Source organism: Schistocerca nitens, chromosome 4 (genome assembly GCF_023898315.1).
Source record: "Schistocerca nitens isolate TAMUIC-IGC-003100 chromosome 4, iqSchNite1.1, whole genome shotgun sequence".
NCBI classification, from domain to species: domain Eukaryota; kingdom Metazoa; phylum Arthropoda; class Insecta; order Orthoptera; family Acrididae; genus Schistocerca; species Schistocerca nitens.
The window spans coordinates 292,714,693-292,734,414 of NC_064617.1; the positions used below are offsets into that span (position 1 = coordinate 292,714,693).

A 19,722-nucleotide genomic window follows, 5' to 3' on the forward strand; every position below is an offset into this window, starting at 1 on the left:
AACTTAAATCGGCCGCGGTCCTGTAGTACATGTCGGACCCGCGTGTCGCCACTGTGGGATCGCAAACCTAGCGCCACCACAAGGCAGGTCTCGAGAGACTGAGGAGACCTCGCCCCCAGTTGTACGGACAACATAGCTAGCGATTGGACGTGCTAAGCCTTGCTCTCATTTGCCGAGAGATAGACAGTAGAATAGCCCTCTGCTAAGTTAAATGGCGACCACCTAGCAAGGCGCCATTTGTATCAGTGCCAATAGCTTACGAGTATGCAGGAGAGATGTATTCCAACAAGAGAATAAAGTTAAGTATTAAAAAAGCTACGTATTTTTCTTTAGTGCATTTATAAGTCTCATGTTCCAGACTTCACGCCCGTCTGCGTTAGCCTTGCGTGCCCTATCGGCTACAGCATTGTGTCTGGGCTGTATGGTCTAGACACAACAGTTAGGTTTAACTAGTTCTAAGTTCTAGGGGACTAATGACCTCAGCAGTTGAGTCCCATAGTGCTCAGAGCCATTTGAACCATTTTTAAAAGATCAAACATCTCACTTATTTCAATTAATTCTTGGTCGCTGAAATGGTACGGCTTAACTTTGAGTGATTCAGCAGGACAATAGATGACAGTGAATCAAGGCCGCATTGATTTGCTCGTGCATTCCAATTACAGTTAATCCACTCGCTACTACGCTGCTTGCGACGACAGGCTTTGATACGTTTCTGTTACATGGTTTGATAAGCAAACATCTTATGCTGATGCATACGCCGGTTGCGCTGCTTGGCTATAGCTGCTACGCAACATCTTCCCGAAACAGTCCGACAATGCTCTTCTAACGTAAAAGGCGCACGGAGGTGGGCGCATATTACAAAAAGCTACACTCGAGTGTCTCGTGAAAATCGGCGAGTCTCGCGATTTCACTTCGACTACTCCGTTGAGTTGCAAGATTGCGCATACAGTCCAACAATTGCCGCAGAGACTCCGTAACAGGCGGCCATATGCGTGCTTTCTACTCACGTTATCCCATATCGCCGGCCGCTGTGGCCGAGCGGTTTTAGGCGCTTCAGTCCGGAACCGCGCTGCTGCCTCGGTCGCAGGTTCGAATCCTGCCTCGGGCATGGATGTGTGTGATGCCCTTAGGTTAGTTAGATTTAAGTAGTTCTAAGTCTAGGGGACTGATGACCTCAAATGTAAAGTCCCGTAGTGCTTAGAGCCATTTGAACCATTTTTTATCCCCTATCAGATGGCTACGTTAACAAAAAAGCGGCCTTATATATAAAGAGATTCTGTTTCCATCCCGTACATATTGATCACACCCCATTATCGGAGGCAGATTATTGAATGGAAACCTCCGCGCGCTACATTTAAATCTGAAAAAGGGAAAGTTTTTCAAGTCTTATAGAATGAGAATAAAGTTTTAATGACACACCGCTTGTAATTGCTCCAACGTCTAACGCCTCGACATATGAAGAAAGTGCTCTGCATCACTAGAAGAACAGGTATTATTTTAAGGTAAGTGAAACATATTGGCTATAATTGTGAATTTCCATTATTAATTTAACTAATTATTTCATTCATGACACATCCAGTTTCGTACTTTCTCGTGAAGGACTCAAGTCCGTTATGTAAGTTGTTATCTACAGTCTCAGTAAAATGCTGCGCGCAGTTGGTGATAATTCGCACTATTTTGAGTGCTTTAATGAAGATTCCTTTGTGACTGTTGAAATGCGAATGTCCGCAGGTGACCTGTTTAGTCGAGATTTGTGCCTGCCGACACACGATTGTGCACGTTGTCGTCCAGTTGCTATACAGTTGCTCCACATCTACATCTATCATCAGCAGCGAAAGCACTAGCGTCGTTTTCAGGGATTAGACGTTATAATCTACACTTACTTTCATCATCATGATTATCTGTCGTAATTATTATTTCTTCACTTTCAGGGATTAGGTGTGATGCCTGTTCTGTCTACGTGGGTTAGCCTTACTCATGCCATCTCTTCTTGGCTCTTCCAAGATTTCTTTTACCTTATGGTACATGTTTCATGGCTTGTAGTGGTAGTCGCCGCTCTGACATTCGTTCCACAGGAGCGCTCCAACTATCTCTATATTCATCTACTGAATCGTTTTTTTTTTTAAATATTTTTATTTCTCATAATTTTGTGCATCCTTTCACAGTCATATTTTATTATTAATTTTATTTTTTTCCTCATCTTATTTTTAAAGTTCTGTTTACAGGACGGCCGTTGTGGCCAAGCGGTTCTAGGCTAGTTCGGAACCGCGCTGCTGCTGCGATCGCAGGTTCGAATCCTGCCTCGGGCATGATTGTGTGTGATGTCCTTAGGTTAGTTAGGTTTAAGTAGTTCTAAGTCTAGGGGACTGATGACCTCAGATGTTAAGTCCCATAGTGCTCAGAACCATTTGAACCATTTTTCTGTTTACAGTGCCCCAGATACGTATACTGGACTATTAATGTTTTTGCTTACGCCTTGATCTTCTAGATAACTTATTTAATCTCCAAAATAGTTAAACCCTTTTATTTGTCATAAATGACGATTTTAGATAGATGCTTGTCTAATCCCTTGCTTACTTCGATTTTACCAGATATTTTTGAGATTTATACATACATAATCTTCCAATACGAATCGATATGACTGGAGTATCGTCTTTCGTCCATTCTTCATCACAGATGTTGTCTGTCTATTCGGCAGAATACCTTCACATCTATATAAATAAATATCAATCATCGCATGTATAAAATATCATCACTTGAGAACGACTCAACGAAAGAAATGTGACGATCGGTTTGAGGTTGTGTTGTCACATGATTTCAAAACAAAAAAATGTGATGTTCAGTTTGATAGTACTGCTGTCGCATGTTTTCATATTGAAATTCCGTATTGAAGATTGATATTTCGCGTAAAAGAATGAAGTTGAAAGCGACATTTCAGTGTATTATCGTTGGTGATCATCTCTTTGGTGTGCTGCAAAGATTTAATTGATGACAGTTCATGATTATTTGCTATGTTGCAAACATTCATTTGATTTCATGTTGTGATTTGTGTTTTTGGAAAGAGTGTCACCAGTGAGGCGTCGAAATATCTGTCGGCGTACGCACAACGCAGACCATCTACACGATCGTCGAGTCAATGAGACTGATGAAGTGCGTAGACAGCATTTGGAGGCAAATCGAATAAATATTTCTCAAGCACAATCGATTATCACTTGGGAACAATAAACAGAGTCGAGTTTAACTCGCTCAGTTCTGGCTTACGGCCAAAATAACTTGGAACATTGACAAAACAGACAGCCAAACGTGACATTTCGAGCTTTTGGAAACAATCCAACAGTCGGTTACACGAAAGTTGTGTTTACCGCTGACTTTTTGATTCTACCTGTTTGTACATTAAAACAATGCGAAATACTGTCATTAAAGCTACTATCCTCACAGATCCGGCAGCTGGAAAATTCTCCCTCATACGCCATGTACAGTATTAATGATTCCTACCAATTAAGCCATTCATTTTCACTTCTATTCCCGATCAGGGTTCGGTTTGCAATAACAATAAATTAGGTAAGTAGCGGGAGAAGTAGTAGTACCCTCCAAATCCACCTTGACCAATTCACCGCTTGGTGCAACCAGTGGTTCCTCCGTGTTAATCCCTCCAAGACCCAGGCGATCATCATAGGCCGCACCACCCGCTCCTTCCGCCTCCATGATTTCTACCTCACCATTTATGGCCGTCCTATCCACCTCTCTCCTACCCTCAAATACCTTGGCCTCACACTCGACCGCCACCTCAACTGGACTCCCCATCTCCTTACCATCCAAAACAAAGCTCACAACCGCCTCCGCCTCCTGAAACTCCTGTCCGGCCGGACGTGGGGTCTGCATCCTTCCACCATCCTTCACACCTACAAATCCATGATCCGCCCCATCCTTTGTTATGCCAGCATCGCTTGGATTTCCGCCCCTCCCCGGTTCTATAGAGCCCTCCAAATCCTCGAACGCCATGCACTCTGCCTCGCCTTCCGCATCCGCCTTCCGTCCCCCACGCGCATCCTCTACGACCTCATCCCCTTCCCCCACCTTCTCCTTTTCCTTGAACACATCCGCACACTATATATTGTCCGCCGCCTTGATCCCCCTCACCCCCTGGTGTCACCCTTCCTCTCCACTCCCAACCAGTTGCCGCGCCTTTACCGTTGTGTCCCTCCCTCTCTCCATCTCCACACCCTCCATCTCCTTTCCCAACACAACTTCCACCATCTACCCCTCCCGGATGATGAACTTCGCCCTGATATCTATCCTTCCTACCAACTCTAACCCCCTCTTCCTGCCTCCTCCTCAGGGCTCCCTCTCCTCCCCCTCCCTCCTTCTGAGCGGCTTTCCCCTCCTACTCCCCCTCCATCTCTTGTGCCTCCTTTCAGTGTCTCTACGCTCCATCCTGCCCTGTCTTCCCTTTTCCTCTCCCGCCCCACGTGTCTACTGCCTCTTCGTGAACCCACAGTTGCCCCTCCTCTCTTCATCCCGCCGCTTCCTCAGCTGCCCCATGCTCTCCCCTCCTTTTCCATCCTCTCTGACCTTTCCCTCGGCAGGTCCCACCTGGTAGTTTTACTCTTCGTCGTGTGTGCTGCAAGTGGGTTTTAAGTGTGTTGTTTCGGAGTGTTTTTAATACTGTGGCCAACTTTTACCCTGTGCATGCGCATTCAGTGTCTTCTCTGTGTTTCAAGAATCGCCAACTGTGTTTTTTAACTTTCTGGTGACTTTTTTCACTGTCCCCCATGAACGTCTACATGTCCATGTCTTTTTACCTCCATTTTCTCCCCTTACTCTGTTTTATGTTCCCCTTTTTTATCTCCTTATGTATGTATCATTTTATTCTTGTTTTAGTTGTCGTATCTCTCGGCTGAAGAGCGGCGGATTGTGCCGTTGACAGCCCTCCCCTGCACATATGGGACAAAAAAGAAAAAAAAAAGGAGAAGTAGTACATCGACAGAGAGGGGATAAGGAAATGAATATAAAGAAGGGAAGGAGGATATGGACGAAGAGATGAGGGAGGAAGAGATGGATAGAGAGAGTGTAAGACATGTAGGGGAAGGAGGTGGGCAGAGACTTGGGGGGGGGGGGGAATGAGATGGGCAAAGGAGGGGGAAGGAGGAGGAGAAGGAGATTTGGTTCAAATGGCTCTGAGCACTATGGGACTTAACATTTGAGGTCATTAGTCCCCTAGAAATTAGAACTGCTTAAACCTAACTAACCTAAGATCACACACATCCATGCCGAGGCAGGATTCGAACCTGCGACCGAAGCGGTCGCGCGGTTCCGGACTGTAGAACCTAGAACCGCTCGGCCACCCCGGCCGGCAAGGAGATTAGGGCTATATCCAATTCCCATACATATTTATCAACTGTGAACCATTACTGTTTTCGCTAGTGGTCTACGCTATATTGGGTGCATTATTATACCCTCTTGTTTTTATCTGTTAGTTCATTAGGAACACGTTGTGGCTGCAAGACCTGTCGTTTGCAAGGCTACTCTGCTCTCCTGAAGGAAATGGTTCAATTATTATTTGTACTTCTACATTGTACAGCTACATCCATACCACTGTGAGTGAAGCACATGACAAAGGGGCATCCCCGTAACATCCCATGTCGCACTTTAATTAGAGGACGGTCGAAGGGTTTTTATGATTTTTCTGATGAGCTAACGACTTTTGTGCCAAGCAACAATCATTTGCTGTGTATCCGCCCCACCACAGATTCCCGTTACATATCCATGCGCAACGAAACTGTTAATTATTGGTAAACTTTTCAGGTTGTACGGCAGTTTCAAGATTTTAAACATGGCTGCAGCAGCAACTGTTAAAATTCTTCACAATAAAGGATGACAGCCAAAAACAGTTGCAGGATAGAATTTTTTTATTAAAATTCTTGACCAAGGTTTCGGTACATGTAAATATACCTTCATCAGAAGTAAAACTTCCTGAACAGAAAGACACATTCATTAGAAAATCCATATCAACGAAAGTGAGAAACAGAAGCTTAAGTAACGGTGAAATTACTAAAGTAATACAGGCACAAAATCTTTAGTACTTACTAAAATTACATCATTCAATGGAGAATAATAAAACAATTATGCCAAAGGCGTCGTCAGTAAATTTAAAATATCATCTCCATTTGTACAACATGTGTAATGGGCACAGGATCATAGCGAACAGTTTAACACCGTTACTTCGCCTATGAACTATTGAGACACGAGTGTGAAAGCACTAAGGCAGATTGTTTCGCCGCGAGAGGGCACTTGCATGTGCAAGACTCGCGTATATTAAAATCCATAAATACATACATAAGCGCATCAAAAATTATTAAAGGTTGTGTTAATTCAAACTCTGTCTTAATAAATAAAACGTATCAGGCCAATTAAAGACATTTAAGTAAAATAAAAATATAGAACCAAATTTACCTGTGTCCTAGTGTCAAACGGATAAAGCTTACGCTTGGAACATCTAACGAGAGAGGGCACAAGTGTAATGCGCGAGAGTCTCGCGTAACGTAGGCATGAAATACATACTAGCGAAACAACCAATGGCAGTGGTGCAAGAAACTTTTTTGTCCCTGACGTTTCGTCCAGAGCCACACTGGGCAACTTCAGAGTTGCTCCTGGTTACGCTGAGTCTTGTCGACCAACTCACCGTAACCAAGAGTACCTCTGAAGATGGCCAGCGCAGCTCTGGACGCAATGCCACGGACAAAAAGTTTCACGGACCACGACGATGCAACTCGGGAGATTCACCAGTAAGTAAGACAACAGGTCGGGAGGGCTTTCATTTAATGTACTAGTTTTTTGACTAAACGCTGTGTATGTGACTGGCCTGTGGCTACGATTCGATTACCTCGATGTGAGTACTATTATACAGTGTCTTTCTCAAAGCAATCTTTCCAGCTTTCGCCTTAACCCATCAAGATAGCAAGAGGGAAGTTCAGCACCACTACTCCATAAAGCGAGCCCAGTATTTTAACAACAGTGGCATCTTACTCGGTCACTTAAATGGGAAAGTCTTTGAAAATCACAACGATCGAGCTCAGCTTGCGATGTAAAATTTTGTCCGCTTTGAAACTATAGCGTCCTCGGGTGGCAGCAGCAATCTGCGCACAGATTGTACCTCGCCAAGCGAGCGTCGGGCGAGGGCGAGACGCAAGTAACGGCAAGTTAAACCTCGTCGACAGCAAGCGAATAAGATGAACCGCGAAATGCCTGGCTCTTTAGCAGCAAAGCGCCCTCAAATTTGCCCAACTGCCAACTTGTGGCGGTACCATTTTTGAAACGGGCCTGTAATTTGGCGGAGGGCTGAAAATAAGGAGCGACGGCCGCAGAATTCGGGACGGTCCTGCGGCGGGACCGCCGCCCACTGGGCTGAATCACGCCGCCCACACCAGACACCTGCTGTCCGTGCCGGGTTCGCCGCCCTTCTGCTGCAGTAAAGGGCACTGCTTGTGTCCCCAGCGGTTACCACTGTCTGCTATGTCACATCAATTCTCTTGCTTACCTTTTACAAGTATGCGTAGTACTGTGAACTGCAGTGCTTTTGTCTGTTATTAAATAACATTTGCTGCTGCCGGTCACCATAATTCTTTATTACTTTCGTGTGTTGGGCGTTTAGAGAAATAATCCTTTTAGCAGGTGCCGTCTTTGTGTGCTATGTCATTTTCCGCTTGATATTTGCTATGTGTCAGCTGCTGCTTTAGTCTGATCCCTTCACTACAGTACAAACACGCACAAGATTGTAGTGACTGAGATATACACTGTGTAGTTATATTAATGTGACACATCTGTCAAACCGAGCGAGGTGGCGCTGTGGTTAGACACTGGACTCGCATTCGGGAGGACGACGGTTCAATCCCGCGTCCGGCCATCCTGATTTAGGTTTTCCGCGATTTCCCTAAATCACTCCAGGCAAATGCCGGGATGGTTCCTCTGAAAGGGCACGGCCGACTTCCTTCCCCATCCTTCCCTACTCCGATGAGACCGATTACCACGCTGTCTGGTCTCCTTCCCCAAACAACCAACCAACCAAACCAACATCTGTCAAAAGCCTGAATAACCACCTTTTGCAGAGTGGATTGCTGCGAGACATGCAGGAAGAGAATCAATGGATTTCTGGAAGCTATTGACGGGGGTGTGGAGCCACGCCGATTCTGATGCAGTGGCCATCTGCGCTGGGTTCCTCGGCTGAGGATCCATGGCGCAAACAGCCCAATCGAGGTGGTCCAATTCTCTATTGACTTTAAATCCGAGTAGTTTGGTGGGCAGGCTGTTCAAAATGGCTTTGAGCACTATGGGACTTAACTTCTGAGGTCATCAGTCCCCTAGACTTAGAACTACTTAAACCTAACTAACCTAAGGACATCACACACAGCCATGCCCGAGGCAGGATTCGAACGTGCGACCGTAGCGGTCGCGCGGTTCCAGACTGTAGCGCCTAGAACCGCTCGGCCACACCGGCCGGCTTGGTGGGCAGGGGAGTACGTTAAACTCATCCTGGCGTTCTTCGAACCACACATGTACACTGCGAGCTTTGTGACATGTATTGTCCAGCTAGTAGATGACATCGTTCAGACTACATGGTCCCCAAGGATAGATGCATACTTTTATTGATCCATTGTGCCTTCCAGGGTGACGATATCACCCAGGGAATGCCACGAAAACGTTCCCCAGGCCACAACGCACTCAGGGTGTTTGCTTTCGGACATTGCACGCCATACACGCCAATGACCATCTGTCCGATGCAGCACAAAACGTGATTCATCTGAAAGTACTAGCTGGTGCCGCACAGTGCACGTCCAGCTGTGGTACTGGTGTGCAAATTCCAGCCATCGTTGCCAATGAACAGCAGTCAGCATCGGTGCATGAACCAGGTCCATAAGCAGCAACGTTCGCTGACCAGTGGTTGAGGAGAAACTTTTGGTAGACCCTTGGTTCATGTGGACGGTAAGTTGCTCAGCAATTGCACGACTGTTCGTCCGTTCACATCTCCGCAGCCGTCGTTCACCCCCGGTGCACCGCAGTTGCCACGGCGCCCGTTTTGAATAGCGCCATTTTACGATGCACCGTATACTTAAACTACAGTGACTCGTGAACAGTTTACAAACATAACTGTTTCGGAAGTGCTTCCTTACTTGCCCCAAAACCACTGATCATGCCGTTTTGGACGTCAGGTAAATCGCCCCGTTTCCGTATTAGACAACGAATGCACTGTTTTCTGCCCCCCCCCCCCCCCCCCCCCCGCCACTGACAATGCTGCCACCTGCCCTCCGTGAGTGGTAGTGCACGCTGACGTCGGAGACGGACGGTGGTCACATTATTGATGTGACTGGACTCTGTATTTCCCCTCCTTGTTCTATCTAGGAAAAACAGGCCGATGTAGCCACACCTGTTATACAATGCAGATTAAAGCTTACACACACCAGAGACACACGTCAGAAAACAAGAGGCACCCCTTTCGAGCCTTAAAATAAAATAATAAAGTAGTCCACTGACTAAATAAAAGTCATGAAATTCCTCCGTTCGAAGAACTGTAGATATGTTCATAATCAGGGGCGCGGACTTATAAAAAATATTGGTGTGTGTCTTGCTCCGGGAAATTTTCTAATGAAACATAGTCAGTTTTAAAGTTTTTTAACCGTTTTAGAGTCATACGATCAACATTAGAACCCTGAAAACTGGACTCTCGATAACTCGACACTCCGGGAAACTCGACGTGCTTGACACATATTTTGGCTTTGAAAAAAGAAACGAAACATAAACACGCTCGATATTATCTGAAAAAGCTAATTTGATTTACAGTAATAATCATGCTGATAGACTATTACAGAGCAGTGAATATATAGCTCTGAAAAGACTGAAATTATATTTAAATAAATCCTAAACTATCATTAAAAGAATAAAACATAAAATATTGTTGTCGCACAGTAATAGCACTTTGATTAATAAGTGAAATAGCTAATTTAAGCTTACTTTGAATAAGGCTCAGGATTCATTAAATAAAAACAATATATCAAAGTTAACGCTTTAATACAGTTAATAGAGTTAATACAGTATGCCTAATACTTTCAGTCAAAAATTATGTAAATAGCGGGTTTTAATTGGGTCTTACACCCTAAAAATATTTAAGTATCTGAAAATAACTAATACAGTACTATAGTAACACAGTACTAAACTAGTACTAATATTTCGAAACTGAAAATTTAACGTTATACATGTACTTAATTGTCTATTTTATAAAGATTTTTATTATTGCTCTAAATGCCATTATTAGGGCTGGAGTGTCTTTAGAAAGGTGAAAATATCGACCGTCTGCCTGGATTACTGAATGTGAAGTCGTTGATGACTGGTCAGATATCCAATTCATAAAACATCTCGATGGGCATGAAGAACAGCCAAGTTGTTCAACCGCTTCTGTCCCATTGTTGATCGGAGATACGACTTCAGACGTCTAAGGGCGCTAAATGACCGTTCTGCTGTTGCTGTTGTGATTGGAACTACTCGGAGAAGCTTAATGCACTTCACTACTTCACATAACACTCCTCCAACTGCAGGCTCCTGTGTAATGTACTTTCTTACATCACGCATACTTTTGAAGACCAGATGTTTTTTATTAGCGATACCGGCTAACATATTCAAGTGTAAGAGCAGTCTCTCAATGTCTAGATCATTTTTGAAAAACTCAGTTGATTTTTCCAAATTTGTTTCACTTCTGTTTACTAAAAGCAAGCACTCTTGTTCAATTGCAATGGCCTGTGTGAGTCCAGTTGAAGCAAACCGCTCAGTAATGCAAGGTTGCACCGTTTCATTAACTTCAATGTAAATAGCTGTGTAGTACTCCTTTGGGGTTTTGAAAGTGTGCAGTGAGCTGGCTTCGTTGTTTTCATATTTCTTTGGTATACTTCGATTCCGAGGAAGTGAAGGATCTTCAACTTGTGAAGGTTTTTCTTTTAAACACAATTCCCAAAAGTGTTCAAAACTATCACGACTTCCATTCAATATACAAATCAAACCCTCATATATTTTTCCCAGATCAGCAACACTTAGATGAGGGCATTGAATATTTTGATTGACATCCTCTACTGAGTTCATTGCATGGCAATAAAGACGTAAAAAGAAATAAGCCTTGAATTGTAACATTGACTCAAGGTAGCCTTCACATTTGTAACCTGCTCCTGTTTTGCCCTCTGCAAAAATTTTCCAAAAAGCTCTAGAAGTTCTTCAAAGTTTTTCATTATTCTCAAGATACTAGAAGCTCGCATAGTCCATTGAGTCGGGCAAAGGGGTCGTAGACGAGCTTGGTCGTTGACACTCTCACAGCATGTGCTTCTGAAAAGTCCCATCCTTTTGCTGGATTCCCTTACGGTGTTTATTAAGTCCCTGGCTAAAGCTATAATATCCCTCATAGACCTAAGATGGCGGAGAAGGTCTAAAGCTGCCAAGTCTAAACTGTGAGCAGTGCAGTGCACATAGAGTGCTTTTGGTTGTATATCGAAAACTAACTTGTTTAGTCCTTTGAACTTACCTTTCATATTCGAGGCACTATCAAAATACTGTCCACGTAAGCTATCCATTGACAAATCAAGACGAGCAAAAACATATTTTAAAATACTAAACAGAGTATGTGATTCTATGTTGGGGGGTCTCCTATAAGTCAGTAAAAATCGGGCTAGTTGGGGAGCCAGCACATCAATTGGAACTCGCGACTGTGTTCCTCGAACAACTCCATCACACTCCTGGCCTTGTGACATGGTGACATGGCGCATTGTGTAGTTGACAAATGCCACTTCCGTCGGGAAACATGATGGTCATCAAGGGATCTACGTGATCTGCAACCATTCCACTATGCTCTTTGGCCAACATTGTGCCTTGCACGAGCTCCACTGCACCCGTGGATGCCCATGTGAACTTTTCCCAGAGCACTAAGGAGCCGCCACCAGTTTGTTTCCGTCCTGTGGTGCAGTTGTCAAGGAGTTGTTCCCGTGGAATACGATGGATTCAAGCCCTCCCATCGGCATAATGAAGAAGATATAGGGATTCATCAGACCGTGCAACGCTTTGCCACTGCGTCAACGCCCAGTGCCGATGGTCAAAAACCCATTTCTGTCGTAGTTGCCGACGTAGTGGAGTTAACATTGGCATATGCATAGGTTGTCGGCTGTGTGTGGGGTTCGGTGCACGGTGTTCAGACAGACTTGTACTCTGCCCAGCATTAAAGTTTGGTGTTAGTACCGCCATAGCTCACCCCTGTCCTGTTTTACCAGTTTGCCCAGCATGCGACGTCCGACAACTATAATGATGAGTGGCCGCTCAATCCCACGACGTTTGAACGTGACTTAACCTGGTTTCGCCACGTGTTGAAGACACTCAGCACAACACTCCTCAAACAGTCTACAAGTCGTACAGTTTTCGAAATGCTCGTGCCAAGCCACCAGTTTGTTTCCGTCCTGTGGTGCAGTTGTCAAGGAGTTGTTCCCGTGGAATAGATGGATTCAAGCCCTCCCATCGGCATAATGAAGAAGGTATAGGGATTCATCAGACCGTGCAGCGCTTTGCCACTGCGTCAATGTCCAGTGCCGATGGTCAAGAACCCATTTCTGTCGTAGTTGCCGATGTAGTGGAGTTAACATTGGCATATGCATAGATTGTCGGCTGTGTGTGGGGTTCGGTGCACGGTGTTCAGACAGACTTGTACTCTGCCCAGCATTAAAGTTTGGTGTTAGTACCGCCATAGTTCACCCCTGTCCTGTTTTACCAGTTTGCCCAGCATGCGACGTCCGACAACTATAATGATGGGTGGCCGCTCAATCCCACGACGTTTGAACGTGACTTAACCTGGTTTCGCCACGTGTTGAAGACACTCAGCACAACACCCCTCAAACAGCCCACAAGTCGTACAGTTTGCGAAATGCTCGTGCCAAGCTTCCGGGCCATCACACTCTGCCGTCGGTCAAACTCAGACACTCTACACAAGATCAGTACGCTCACTGATACTGCATGCAACGTGCGTGCGCCTGACTAGCAGTCATTCCTCGCCAGATGACGCTGCTATCGCCTGGACGGGTTTATATCAATAGTAGGTCGGTGGTCATAATGTTCTTCCTGATCAGTGTATGCGAGCGGTTCGAACACCACCAGAATGAATTCACCGACTTCCTTGTCCACCAGACTTCCCGGATTAAAACCCAGTCGGTAATCTGTGGAACCATCTCGATCGGGCTGCTCGCACCATGGATCCTCAACCGAGAAACCTAGTGCACCTGACCACGGCACTGAAGTCGGCATGACTCGACATCCCTGTCGGTAGCTTCCAGAACTTCAATGACTCTTGACGTCCGCACTGCAAAAGACTGTTATTTAGGACTTTGCCAGGTGATCACTTTAACATTAATGGTTCAAATGGCTCTGAGCACTATGGGACTCAACTGCTGTGGTTATCAGTCCCCTAGAACTTAGAACTAATTAAACCTAACTAACCTAAGGACATCACACAACACCCAGTCATCACGAGGCAGAGAAAATCCCTGACCCCGCCGGGAATCGAACCCGGGAACCCAGGCACGGGAAGCGAGAACGCTACCGCACGACCAAGAGCTGCGGACGCCGATACGTTCTTTTGCTGCCCAGATAGCAGAATTTTTTAATTTCATCCACATCGTGATCACCGCTCGTGATGGTAAGTTTCTCGGTGTTTTCATTTCTGCTTCTTCTCATTACTCTCGTCTGTCTTCGATTTACACTCATTTGCTAACAGTACGACGTCGCCTGCAGTGCCTCTCCGGGCCCTTGACCGTTTTGGGTGGACCGTAGACGGCTGGAAAACTGTGGCCTGATCAGATGTGATCCTATTTCATTTTCCAAGAGCTGTTGAAATGGCTCTCAGTGCTATAGGACTTAACATCTGAGGTTATCACTCCCCTAGACTTAGAACTACTTAAACCTAACTAACCTAAGGACATCACACACATCCATGCCCGAGGCAGGATTCGAACCTGCGACCGTAGCAGTCGCACGGTTCCGGACTGCGCGCCTAGAACCGCGAGACCACCGCGGCCGGCCTTTAACATTACTGGACCTTGTAGATAGGGTATGTGTGGCCACCGCGCACTGAAAATAGTGCTGAAGCTCTTCAGTGGATTCTTTGTGGAATGCGATTCTGCGAAAAATCCTTTCACTGTTGATAGGGATGAGTTTGTCGAGCATTGTGAGTTTATGTGTCATACTCTTTAAAGGGAGGACTCGATTTCTTCTTTGAAACTGCACAAACTGATGCGATACAACTTCTCCTAAAATTTTTAGCGTCAAATTGGCCAGTTCTCAGATACTGCACGTTTTATAGTGACGAAACGACTATTCTTGAAAAGTGTGCAAAATTACCGTTTCCTCACGTAGCTTTTCTATATGAAAATTTAATCCAATATTTGTGCTCAATAGACGCAGAATTTAATGCCGTACATTTTTGTTAACCTTGGATTTTTCGATTAAAGGCTGAGTTTCGGAGGAATTTGGAAAAAAAAAGAAAAGTCCGAAATTTTGGTGGCTTTGTTTTCATCAAGACTGAAGCTCCACTCAGAAATCGGGACAAACTCGAATTATTTCATGCCAGATGAAGCCTACTTGAGTGATTAAAACAGTTTTCAGGATTACATTAAGTTTTGGAAGTCAAAACTTTCATTTTCTTGACCTATTACCAGCTGGCCTACAGTTTTTACCCTGCTTCCTCCCACACCTGTTGAACTCTTAAAGGAACGTATAAATGGACACTTTGCTTTGCTTAACTGGAGACTATCTTGAACAGGAGGAATATCCTGCCAAAAAATTAAAATAAATTTGTCAAATCGTGGATACTGCGAAGCCCATACGGCGAGATAAACGCTAGGAAAGAGTGAAGTTGCAGAGCACAGCTGGCTTCCAGATAAAAAAGTTCAACTTAATGAAGAAACAGAGTAATACATAGTATGTTTCTCAACAGGAGCAGCGAAACAATTGTTCTGTCATTTAATATGCCGAAAGCACGCCGCCTGCTCCACTTCTGGAAAGACAATGAAGGCAGTCGCTAAGGAACAACAAAGAGAGTGGGACTCACGTTCAATGTGGAAGTAGACAATACTACTGTCCGCTTGACACACTGAACCCAGAAGGATTCAGGGAATGCTTTTGTTTCATTTCAAGCAAGGTTCTTCTGTAGGCGAAGTAAGAATTCCCGACAGCTTACGGAAACAAAATTACTGTGCAAACCTGACAGAGTAGGAGGAGGAGATTTAGTGTTTATCGTCCCGTCGACAACGAGGTCATTAGAGACGGAGCGCAAGCTCGGGTTAGGGAAGGATGGGGAAGGAAATCGGCTGTGCCCTTTCAAAGGATCCATCCCGGCATTTGCCTGAAGCGATTTAGGGAAATCACGGAAAACCTAAATCAGGATGGCCGGAGACGGGATTGAACCGTCGTCCTCCCGAATGCGAGTCCAGTGTGCTAACCACTGCGCCACCTCGCTCAGTAAACCTGACAGAGTTAAGCAAGATTTACGGGTGTATATGAAGCAATGCGTAATGTCGTAACTGTGGAACTCGTCCCGGTTCGCAGTAAAGAAAAGCCCCGGAAGGACGACAAGAACTGACATATTGCACTGTAATGGAATGCGTCCTTCAGAAAGGCTGACGCTAGCGTACGGACACGTCTCGTGAAGACGTCATTCAGCTGCGTACAAACTTTAGATCACCTGCCAAGCTCTAGTGGGAATATTAGACGCCTGCAGAAACTTACAAAGAACTAAGATTCCAGTGAGGTAAGGCATCACACAAGCCCTTCATGTCGTGGGACATCTCAGGATCGTCCCGCCAGTGCAAAGTAGCACCGCGTGAATAGTGACGGGTAGATCATCACACGTCTTAATTCGAGGAAGATGCAGACGAGTGGCGGCCCAACAACGAGAACTGACACACAGCCGTAGGGATCACATTTGGAAATGAGGTACAACCGTAACAGCGACAGGATATAGACGTTTGCGCTGAACCCTTTCACCTTCATCACAGAGCTTGTTATTCAAGTGATGTCGGGACTTGGGTAACGTCTGCTTATGACCTTTCAAATTAAAAATAGAAAAAAAGCATTTCAAGGTCCACTATGGATCTGAGATATTTAAGTGCTAAATATCTGTACGTGGGAGGTTCTTTTCACAGATTTCACAGTACATCTGTGAAAAATGGCTAGTATTTTGAAAATCCGTCAATGTGCCTGTAAAACATTTCACAAACCTAAAATAATATGTCTGGAGTAATATATAAATATTTATGAAGGTATACGCACATCGTAAATAATTGTTGCACAGGTATATTTCAGGGGCAAGGAGGTGGGGGGTGAGGGTGGAGCAGGGTCTTGCCCCCTTCTAGAATCTTGCATACAGTCTTTTAGCTCCATTCACACTTGTGCTTCCCCCTATTGTGTACAGACTTTTAGTTCCTTTCAAACCTGAACTTAACAAGTGTGCCGGCCGGAGTGGCCGGGCGGTTCTAGGCGCTACAGTCTGGAGCCGAGCGACCGCTCCGGTCGCAGGTTCGAATCCTGCCTCGGGCATGGATGTGTGTGATGTCCTAAGGTTAGTTAGGTTTAATTAGTTCTAAGTTCTAGGCGACTGATGACTTCAGAAGTTAAGTCGCATAGTGCTCAGAGCCAGTGTAAATAAACATTTTTGCCTTGATTACGAAGCAACACAACTTTAAGTTTATCTCCCAGTTCTAGTTCTTGTGCCACCAAATAATGATGACAAGGTCACTGAACAGGTAGTCAACGTAAATAAACAGTGTCTGAAGCAGAAAAAAATGGTTCAAATGGCTCTGAGCACTATGGAACTTAACATCTGAGGTCATCAGTCCCCTAGATTTAGAACTACTTAAACCTCACTAACCTAAGGACATCAAACACATCCAAGTCCGTGGCAGGATTCGAACCTGCGACCGTAGCAGCAGCGCGGATCCGGACTAGCCTAGAACCGCTCGGCTACAACGACCGGCCTGAAGCAGCAAATCATTGCTATTAATGGATTAGAGGTTTCTACGGAAAATTAGGAAACATTCTGGAGTTGGTCAAGCTTACTGCTTGCCGCCACATGGGGTAGTGTATTAAAAGCACAGAGGACACTCCTCCAAAGAAGTCTAGTAGAATAAAACACAAGTCTTAATTTGAGAAAGAAATTCCTGGGGATGTACATCTGGAACACAAAATTGATCCGTCCAAAGAGTTCGGTGACTGTTCTTATTCCTGGCGTGTAAGCGTCAGCGCAATAATTACGATGGCAGCTTGATCTGGCAGCTGCAAACAACAGCTGTGCATTCGGCCAGTCAGTTGTAAGAAGACAGTGTTAAGTAGTGAGCGAGCGGTCGTGGCGTGTCAATGTTGTTGTTTAACATCTCTGAATCAAGTGTTCAAGATATTCCCCAGAATGTTTTGGAAAAGGGAAAGGGTGTGTGTAAAGTTTGTTCCGTACAGTTTAACTCCCGTCTACCGGGACTAGATTGAAATGCAGAACGCCGATAATTCTTTTTCGGAAGAAAATCATCACGGGTAACAAGACTTGGTATTATCAACACGAACCTACCACAAAACGGGAAAGTGCAGAAATTTATGTGAAGGGTCAACGCTTTTATGACATAACTGACATTCAAGCCGACTTGACGCGCCAGTTGAACAACATTCCAAAGAAAGAGTTTTCTGACAGTTTCACATGCTTGTATGGACGTTACGTACATTGTACTCGCGTGTGGGGGGGGGGGGGGGGGCAGCTATGTAGAACACCTGAAACCATCTTAACTTTTCTCTATTTTTTATATGTCCAGTCTCGAAACTTTTTGTTCTGATGAGGGTATGTAAATAAATCATGGACTGTGGGTAAACAGGAAAAGATGAGAATCGAAGCATTTGAGATGCGGTGTTGCAGAAGAATGCTGTAAATTCAGTGGACTAAGAAATGAGAAGTGGTTGCTCCCATAATTGGCGAAGAAAGGAGCATTCGGGAAATACTGAATAGAAGATGCAGAATGCTAGGATACTTCCTAAATCGGGTATAACTTCCACGGTAAGAGAGAGAGCCGTAGAGGGTAGAAACTGCAGAGGAAGATAGAGATTGGGATAAATATACTTTACAAATAATTGAGGATGTCGAGAGATGCTCGAGATAAAGAGTTTGACCCACGATACTAAGTCGTGGCGATCCACTGTAAATAAAAAAATTAAAGTAAGACAAATTACTCACCGACATAGTCTGGTGTGCCCAGCAGTTCTCGGATCTCTGCGCCCTCAACAACAACTCGCGATATCTCGAAATCGCAGAGCTTGACGTCGCAGTCAGGGAACTGTGACATCATCACCAGGTTCTGCGGCTGGAACAGCAGAAAAAGGATGGTGATGACAATTCGCAGTGCTTCAGTGGCTGCAGAACTGTTAACATCTTGGAAACACGTAGCTAGCGAAATGTTTAAATGTATCTGTTACGTCCAGGTGACTATAGTGGATGTGGATATAGTTTGGTGTTCAAGTCAGAGGCTGTTGCTCGCTGTCAGTGCTGCAACTGGGTATACCAATCAGTACGCGATGGGAGGTTGGACCTGCAATGCTCTATTTTCTGACCAATCAGGGCTGTGAGTGAACGCTCAGAATAATCGACAACGGGTAACACTCTATAAATAGGTCAGTCGATGCCCAACCATTATTTTGTAAAGTTTCAGTTTGAGTTTGTGCACAGCTCTCTGAGCAAATGCTATTAGCACACCACTGGGAAATTCTAAATGGGGCTACGAATTTCTCGGACTTTTTTCCAAGGCTACTTTATCAGTTTCGGAAAAAACTTCTGCCACAGTCAGAGAAACGAACCAGAATGTATGCGGTGATCGGAGCCTGTCTTCCCGGTATTGATTTTTGTGCAATACCAGACACAGAACTCGTGTAGTACGTGAAACCACTATATGTATAGGGTTGGCAAAATAAAAATGGCCTGAAAAGTATTTCGTGCACAATAAGATAGGCAACCCGACGTACATTGAGCGCAGCTGGGGCAGATGATGCAAGTTGGGTCGCCCTGCTTAAGAGGCATGAAATATTTTGAGTTCTATTTATTTTGCACGTCGTGTATCAATCACTGCACCCACTCGTAGCTTTCTGTACCGTAAAAGCTGAAGAATTTGAGGTACGAATCGATGCAGCATCGAACTCATTTACCTGGTTTGACAAATTTTGACTTCTACCCTGTTTGACTTGATAGGAGGATATAAGATGAACACCAACAAATACAAAACGAAGTTAATGGAATGTAGTCGAATTAAATCAGGTGATTTTGAGGGAATTAGATAAGGAAATGAGACACTTGAAGTAGTAAATGAGTTTTGCTATTTGGGGAGCAAAATAACTGATGGTGGTCGAAGTAGAGAGGATATAAAATGTAGACTGGTTATGGCAAGAAAAGCGTTTCTGAAGAAAAGAAATTTGTTAACATCGAGTATTGATTTAAGTGTCAGGAACTCGTTTCTGAAAGGATTTGTGTGGAGTGTAGCCATGTATGGAAGTGAAACGTGGACGATAAATAGTTTAGACAAGAAGAGAATAGAAGCTTTCGAAATGTGGTGCTACAGAAGAATGCTGAAGGTTAGAAGGGTAGATCACATAACTAATGAGGAGGTATTGAACTGAATTGGGGAGAAG

At 44.7% G+C, this 19,722-nt stretch overlaps 1 protein-coding gene across 1 annotated transcript in view; it reads right to left on the reverse strand.

Moving 5' to 3' along the window:
• LOC126252259 (MAP/microtubule affinity-regulating kinase 3-like) overlaps positions 1 to 19,722 on the reverse strand; it is a 440,781-nt gene that overhangs the window by 40,236 nt on the left and 380,823 nt on the right. Inside the window, exon 4 of the mRNA XM_049953132.1 lies at positions 18,281 to 18,407. Coding sequence (XP_049809089.1) covers positions 18,281 to 18,407 — 127 coding nt within the window. The remainder of the gene's footprint in view (positions 1 to 18,280; positions 18,408 to 19,722) is intronic.